The 8,838-nt window shown below is 34.0% G+C and overlaps 1 protein-coding gene across 1 annotated transcript; it reads left to right on the forward strand.

Annotated features, from left to right (window-relative positions):
* The first annotated feature begins 857 nt into the window (after positions 1-857).
* On the forward strand, positions 858-5,239 carry LOC107931552 (protein Brevis radix-like 2). The gene is made up of 5 exons (XM_016863474.2): positions 858-1,382; positions 1,679-2,043; positions 3,492-3,627; positions 3,748-4,139; positions 4,943-5,239. The coding sequence occupies exons 1-5, from the start codon at positions 1,257-1,259 to the stop codon at positions 5,022-5,024; spliced, it is 1,101 nt and encodes a 366-aa protein (XP_016718963.1). The 5' UTR covers positions 858-1,256; the 3' UTR covers positions 5,025-5,239.
* Positions 5,240-8,838: the final 3,599 nt, after the last annotated feature.

Raw genomic sequence — 8,838 nt, forward strand, 5'->3', positions numbered from 1 at the left:
TAATATAATTGAGATTTGTTGAAGAAAAAAAAAGTGTTTTTTTCCTTTTCTAAATGCTGGTGACCACCTTATTTCCAAAATCTTTATCAACCAAAAATAAGAAGTTTGCTTATTAATGCAGCCAAAGGCAACAAAGATATGTTCATCCCATTTTCTAATGCACCCAAAGGTGAAGGTATTTATCGCCTTAGGTATAGTTTGAGCTTGAGTCGTATTAATCATGTTGTTATTAGGGCTTGACATTGATAGACGATAGGCGATAGGCCGCAGTGATAGGTGTTAACCACCATGACAGATATCGCAAATTATTACACATAACCCCCCTCAATTTAAAGCTTCTTCATATGTAATTTACCAAAAAAAAACATGGTATTTAAATTCAAATATGAAATTTAATTTCATTCCATAATTACCACAAATTTATTTCATTTGATTCTCTTAAATTTCATCAAATAAAAGTTACCTTATTGAATTAAAATTAATGTGCAAATTAAAGTGTATTCTAATTTTTTTCAAGTAGCAGATCAAATTTGGCATTATACCATATTTGTATTGCCTTTTTTTAGTTCTTACTATATTTGAATTTTTATTATTTTTTATTAAAAAAGAAAAATTAAAAAAGAATAATATGAATTAATTTGTATGGTTAAAAATTCAATTTTACTATTTAAACTATCATTTTATTTTAATTTAATGATATTTTAAAAAATCGAGACGAAATGACAGTTTAAATAATAAAATAAAGAAAAAGTTGAAGGGCTAATTTGTAAATTAAGCCTTAAAAATAAGAAAGAAAAAAAGGTTAGCATAACAAATAGAGTACCAGTTCCCAATTAGCCCAAATCTCAATAGCCTTCTTCAGGAAAAAGATCCACTGGCACAGGCAGAAAAACAGAGCATTTTTTTTCTCATTTCCAACCAAAAATCCATGCCTCTTTCCTCCATTAACGGTCACTTTTTTTTTTTAATTCCTTCGTTAATATCCAAAATCATTATTATATATCAACCTGCCTGGGATCTCTCTGATTCTTCTCTTCCTTTCTTTCCTTTTACTCTTCTTTCACACTATGAAAATTTCACAGCCGACCCATTCGTTTTGAAGCATAAATATATTATAAAAAGAAGGCCTTGACGTAACCAGCAAAAATTTCCCATAAGCAAGCTTCCTGCTCTCGTTGACATAGCCATTTATATTTGTTTATGAAATTGGGTTGTTGAATCTGATCTGGGTTTTTGTTATAGTTAGAGAAGGAAAGATGTTAACGTGCATAGCTTGTTCAAAGCAGCTAAACGATAACAATGGATCTGTTGGTCGTCAACAGGATGAAGATACTTTGGAAACACCTAGGACTAGGCAAGCCATTAAGGCTCTCACTTCTCAGGTATTTTTATTAGTTTCTATCTACAAATAGAAATTTGAATACATGCTTTTGTGTTTGTTTCCTGGGAAAATGCGGGAAAAGGAGACTAGTAATAATTTGACTTTGATGGGTTCTATGTTGTTTTTTATTGGAAAATAAGCCGGGAATAAAATTTTTTTTCTCTGTTATGTTTAGCAACCAAACATCGAAATTCTGGATCAGAAGAAAATGGGAAAAGCTAAAAAAAACAACCCTGAATTTGTTTAGTTTCTCTAGCCCTTTAGTGACAGGACTTTTCCATTTTATATAATTTTCAGATCAAGGACATTGCATTGAAAGCATCAGGGGCTTATAAAAACTGCAAGCCTTGTTCTGGTTCATCAAACCATAACCGGAACTATGCCGACTCCGACGCCGCCTCAGACTCGGCACGTTTCCATTGCCCTTACCGAAGAACAGGAAGCCCCACTCCTCGAATGTGGGGCAAAGAGATGGAATCAAGACTAAAAGCACTTTCCAGTGCAGAAGGTACCCCAACATCCGTTAGTGGCCGTACAGAATCAGTGGTGTTTATGGAGGAAGATGAGCCTAAGGAGTGGGTTGCTCAAGTGGAGCCCGGTGTTTTAATCACTTTCGTCTCACTGCCTGAAGGAGGGAATGATCTGAAACGAATTCGATTCAGGTACTTTATTTTGTTATTGATATATATGATAGTGACGGTTCTGATTTGTCTGGATGTGTGATCACATGATTTTCGTTTTGGGTGTTGAAATGGTAGCCATTTTTGTATATTCCCTCTTTGACTCTAACTTTGCTTTGTATATCGAATATGTGCTTTTTAAGTGTTTATATTGTTTCAGTTTGGTTGCCATTCTTGGCTCTTGTGTTCGACATTTCTGTGTGACTGTCTCTCTAAATTTTCATGAGAGGCTTTATCATCATTTAAGTGGCCACCGTATATGGGTTGACCCACTTGGCATTATAGCTTTTCTTGCATTGCCACTTAATCATGCAATAGTAAGGGCAATACATCGTTTGTCTCATGGACATATAACCTCAATTCGACCTGTATGTGGTTCTTATTCCTTGGATAGTGGGTTGTCATAATGGTCTTGTGCATAAGTGGAACTTGAGATGACACTTGTGGCCAAGTTTGTTTTCTCGTTGTGTAGGCAGTACAGTGATTGGCAAATCTACTGTGACATAAACATTAAAGGCCTAAATAAATGTTTTCTTCACATGCTATGTAGGTACATACAATTCCCTTTTCTCTCCCATGGGGTTCACCGGCAAAATTTACATTATTTGATGATAGTGGTGACCAAACAAAGCTTTTAATAGAATCACAAGAAATAGTCCTTTTGCACATCAAGTCATTCCTTGTTTACTGACTTATTTTATTGCATTTTTTTCTTTGTATGCTAGTGTTTTGACACTCGTGATTAGCTATTAGGAATGGGTGAATATGGAGATCACATCTTGCATAATTTATAGAAATGATGATAATATATTTATCAGAAATTTTAAAAGGGAAAAGTCAGCCTTTTCTTCAGTTCCTTCTTTCTTCTTTTCTATTAATTTTATCCTTGTATTGCACTTTGAAACATTCTTATGTCTACCTTTTATCTAGAAAATAGTGGTTATACCGGAGTGAAAGCCAAAGATTGCAAATCTGCACTTGTTCCAGGCCCTTCTAAAAGACCCACCTTTTATCTGCATAGTAAGCTGATATATTGATGGGATATATAGTTCTGATAATTATTGTTTAAAACTATTTTTTGAAAATATAGCACAAAGAGCATTTTAGCTTTTATGCTATCCGTTGGGAACTTAAAAATCTATGACTCTGCTAGGTGATCACCTGATTCCTTTTGATGGCATTTTGATTGGCAACTGATGTTCTCGATTCTTATCATCTTATGACTGGGTTCAAGTGATATTATTGAGGCACTAGGCTTCTGTAGATCTGTTAATAACCAACTGTTTATTCATTTCTTGTGCTGCATACTTGTTATTTCAAGGATTTTGACACTTCAGTACTGCAATTATCAACTTCTGCTCTTTTTTTCATTCTATAGTTTCTTACCGATTGCTTGGAGTGCTAATCTATCCTTTTCTTAAATTAATCAGTCGTGAAATGTTTAATAAATGGCAAGCTCAAAGGTGGTGGGCAGAGAACTATGAAAAGGTCATGGAATTATACAATGTTCAACGCTTCAACCATCAAGCAGTCCCAGTTTCAACTCCCCCAAGATCTGAAGATGAAGTAAGCTTCTTCCCTCCATGTTGCCCTTAGCAAGTGAAGTCCTAGTTCCTAAGTTTCCAACAGTCCATAAGCGTTTTAGGGCTTTTCATTTTCAAACGAGTTCTTTTACATCCCTTATAGGGCTCAAGAATTGAATCAGCTAAGAATAGTCCTGCGACTCCACCACTGAACAAAGAGCAGCCACGCAACTTTGTGCGACCAACAGGAATGGGCTACTCTTCATCAGATTCCCTAGACCATCAACCCATTCAATCCCGTCAATACTATGACTCAGCTGCACTTGCTTCAACACCAAAACTCTCCAGTATTAGTGGAGCCAAGACTGAGACATCATCTATAGATGGCTCTGCAAGGAGTAGTTCATCAAGAGAAGCAGATCGTTCTGGAGAGCTCTCCATCAGTAATGCCAGTGACATGGAAACTGAATGGGTTGAGCAGGATGAACCAGGGGTTTACCTCACTATTAGAGCACTTCCAGGTGGCTCCCGGGAGCTTAGACGTGTCCGGTTCAGGTATGTAACTAGTTGATTGCTGTTTTCTTGGTTCCAGACATGAGAATGGATGTAATAAAAGCCAAAATGTTATTATGGTCTTATGTTTTCGTGCTGATTATTACCAACCGGTCATTTGATCCTTCTTTGCTCTGGAGTAAGCTTTGTACCATTTAGGATAGGCGTTATTAGTAGTAGTCTTAAACTCTAAAATTGAGATTAGAGGCCAAGATCCCTATTTGCCAAAGGAAACTGCTGAAATGCTTGAAATTCTGATTCTCTGACTACTAGAGGTAATGCTAGTGAATTAGTTGTTCTATGTCATTTGTGAGATGGTCATGGGTCAAATAAAAATAGCATTGCACTTTTCGAAACTATGATAAACAGATTGTATGTATGTTAAATCTAAAATGCAGAGTAGACCTAGGGATTCAGCTTGCTCTTTGTTTATTTGACTGAAGCATGAGACCCCAACTCTTCCTTGCTTTGAGTGAAGAAATGGAACAATGCTGACAGGAGCAAACGATTAGATTGATTAGTTTGGTTACTGTGGGAGTGCTACCAACTTGTGTAGTGCATATGATCCAAAAACCTAGTCCATATTATTGCTAGTATGAGTTGGATGCTGATCCCCTCACCTCCCTGACCCTGCTTATCCCGCTATGAGTTTGTGGGCCTTTTGAAGAGCCAGGAGTCAAATTTTCCGCTTCTCTACAGCTCCATTTGCAAACAGTAGAAGAGAGCTTAATATTTGATTCAAGTGTTAATAGTAATAAAAAGAAATCAATTTTTGTTTCTTGATATGTATGACTGATGCATTGCAGCCGAGAAAGGTTTGGAGAAATGCAGGCAAGGATGTGGTGGGATGAAAACCGAGCCAGGATACAGCAACACTACTTATCGTGAGATTTAGCAAATCAATGGATAGTGGCAATTTGTCTCCTTTTATGGTGGTACTGTTTAGACTATTCTGTGTGCTTTGGGCACAACTAATCACAAAAGCTTGTCTTTTTACATATATCAACTCTGCTTAGTGTGAGATTTAACAGCAAATCAGTGGGATAGTGGCAATTTGTCTCCCATGGTGTTTAGCAAATCAATAATTTGTCTTTTCTGGTCCATATCTGCCTCTTCAATGTTTCCAAATGTCAGCTCACTATTTCGTAATCGTCCAAGTTTAGTTCAACCTTACTACTTATTTTTCCTCTCACGCAACTATATTTTTTTCTTGTCTCCCAAGCCACTGTTTTTTGTTTTTATTTTTATTTTTTGCATTCTAAACATATAGAGAGATTCAACCTAAATGTGTGACATTCTCCATTTTGATCCCAAAGTTATATGATTTTGTCTCATAAAATATAACTCAAGGATACAAGTGATCATAATATATAAATAATATTTCTTGAAAGTTATTTGCTTATGTAAAAGATTCTCGGAATTTGGGCTCTTTGAAATCGGCGGTGAGATTAACCGGTTGATTGTGATAAGATTAAAAAGTAATATTGACGGTGAAATCAAAATTAGTAATGTAACATGTGTTTAGATCTATAAGCAGTTGGAGCGCAAATACGATAAAAAATGGATTCTAAATGTATCAGTTTAAAATATAATAATAAGTAGTTTTTTTAACTGTGTTATTTTGAAATATATATATAATTTATTTTAGGAAAATGTTTAAATTAATAAGTGATATTATTGAGAGAAATTTAAAATAGATACTTCAACATGAAATAAAAAAGATAGGAATATTTTAATTTATTAAACTGATAGAGCAAATTCCATAAATTGATAATATTGTATGATTATTTTTATTTTATTATATTATATAAATTATATAAATTTAACCATAAAATATAGACCAATTTTATTTAATAAATAGAACACACCACAATAAATAATGTGTGAAAAAGAATAAATAAAGAGACACGAGGGTTTACATTGTTTGGCTTCAAAGCTTACATCCACGAGTGACAAGAAATTTCACCATACCAAGAGGATGAAGATTACAAGTGTTTTGACACTCAAAACACAACCGGAAAAGCTTACAAGTCTCACTCAAAAAAATTACCCAAGAGCTATTATACATTTACTCTCAACTTAGCCACTCACTAGTTAATTCACTCTAAAAGATGGTGTATCTCATGGCTTAGAACTAAGGATTATGTAATTTTTGCTATAGTAAAAATTGGTGTATCTCATTAACAAGATAATTAAAGTGTTTTAACCGTAATATTTGAATTAAAATCCGATTTTAGCAGAAATTTATTTAGATCCAGGCATTATGTTCCTATGTATCTTTCTATGCTTTTGTTGTATTTTATCATTATAAATTACGTTTCTTTTTGTTTGTGTTGAAGTTTAATTGCATAGAGAGGGAAAAAAGGGAAAGCGAGGGGGAATCTAACTTTGGTGTGGGTATAGCCATAGGTGCTTTCTTCCTTGGGATCACCAACACTTTTGATGACATGCCTGCCTACTGCCATTACCATACATACCTTTCTATGAACTGAGCTTCGTTGATTGGTGGCCCTTACTCACAATCCTCCATTTAAGACTAAGCACGAAGCCAAGAGGCCGTACCCCACTCTTTTCTTCCTTTCTTAATTCTCTTGGATGTGGAGGAATAATGATCTTTTCTTTATGCTTTATCTCCTACCAATGCCAATTGCCTCTCCATCTCTTTCTTTCATGTGGAACTTCAAATTCTCACTACATTTCAAATGCACTCCAAACTAATATTTTCGTCCATTTTTATGCATGTAAGTAATATTTTCGTCCATTTTTATGCATGTAAGTAATTAATTGATTAATTTATCTTTTAAAAAGAAAAAGAGAAACCTAAACCTTAAAATGGTTGCAAAGTGTCAGATCCTCTGAATGACAAGAAAGGATTTAAGTGCTCTTTCTTTTCCCACCAATGTGTGTTTCACGTGTCATTGGCTTTACTATATGCTAAAAAGTTCGATTAAGGCAGCCAATAAGCAGATAATCATAGCTACTCCAGCTTCTTTCCATACACTGTGATTTGAACGTTTTAAGATTATGATCCACTCCTTTTCTTTTTCTTCCATTAATACTCTTACTAAGCTTTCCCTACTCCATGTATCATTTACACATCACAAACCCTAATTCTTCCAATTATATCCATCCCAACTAGCTCTCTTTCTTAATGAAACAGAAATTTGGTTCGCCCATTTCATGTTCATTACAACGAGATCAAATTTCTACTTGGGTTATGGGAAGGTTTCAACTCAATTGCCCAATTGTTGCTAGTTGTTTATGATCTACAAAAAGTGTTACATATTTGACAAAACATTAACATGGTTCGGCTAGGACTCTCAAGAGTTTCAATCTATCCTTGTGATGGACATGTGATTAATTGGATAAGGATTGAACTCTTATCATTATCACTTTGTTGAATGGGAGATTAATTAAGAGATAATTATCATATTTTCTCAATGAATTTTTCAAGGATTTATTTGTTTTTTAGAGGAGGTTATCTTGCTGGTATTTCAGCCTATAAATAGGCGTCATTCTCCCTTGGTGATTCACAGCTTGGAGAGCTAGAAATTTACAACACTTTCAACCCACTTTGTTCTTTTCTTGTGTTGAGGTTTTAGTTTGTTTTGTTGGTTGTTGGTGAAAACTCTTTAGTGGAGTTTGAGAGTTGCTTTTGATGTGTGTTGAGTGAACTATTGTTCTTTAGTGGGGTTGCATGAACTTATCTTATAAGGGGTTATGAGCTTTAGTCGATAGAGACGGATTGTTACAGTTGTTTGATTTGGTGGCCGAATAAGAGCATATCTTGAGTCAAATTTAACCCTCAACATTTACACATTGTGCAAAAAAAAGACCAAATTACACAATGCGAAAACTTTGAGGATTAAATTTTTTAGAATTAAGACTAAATTGGCACAATGTACAAATATCAAGGGTTAAAGTTGCTATTATGCCAATTTAAAAGTTGTCATGTCATCTTTCCGTCAACCATTTAACAATTGGTGATCAAAAAGAAAAAAAATCGAATAACTAGGTGACCAAATTTATAATTTTTCATAATTAGATGATTATATATGTAATTTACCCTAAATTTTAAGGAAATTAAAAGCTAAATTTTTGTGTAAAAAATTAATTAAATAACTGGACGTAACAACTTTCTTTCCATTGCTAAATTATCTTGACTCTATAAATTCTTTCGAGACATAAAACTTAAGCCAGTTCAATAAGGAATTAAGGTATGACCTGTAGTTTTAATGAAGCTGAACATTCTTCTAATAGACATAGAGTTATGACCTGGCCCGGCCTTAATAAAATTTTAGGCCTGGTTGATAGGTCTGGGTTCGATTTGGTTTGAAAAATGGGTCTAATTTTTCGCCTAAACTCGACCCGGATAAAAATGTTAAAACCCAGGTCTAACTTGCCCGTGTTAAATTTTTGCATTTTATTTTTTTATATAATTTTAAAAAATATATAATATGTAAAAAAAACTAAAAACATTAAAATAAATGTTTCTTAACAAATTGAAATTAAAATTTAAAAAGTTACTTAAATAACACTAACATACGTGCAATTTAACAAGCAAATGTCTCTAAAATAGTAGCAAAATTAACAATATAATAAGAGTTATACAATATCCAAATATAGTAGCAACAAAATAGTGAAATTACAGCAAAACAGTAGGAAAAAAATAGCAAAACAATGGGAAAACAACAGTTCTTTT

The sequence above is a fragment of the Gossypium hirsutum genome, chromosome D04, assembly GCF_007990345.1.
Source record: "Gossypium hirsutum isolate 1008001.06 chromosome D04, Gossypium_hirsutum_v2.1, whole genome shotgun sequence".
NCBI classification, from domain to species: Eukaryota; Viridiplantae; Streptophyta; class Magnoliopsida; order Malvales; family Malvaceae; genus Gossypium; species Gossypium hirsutum.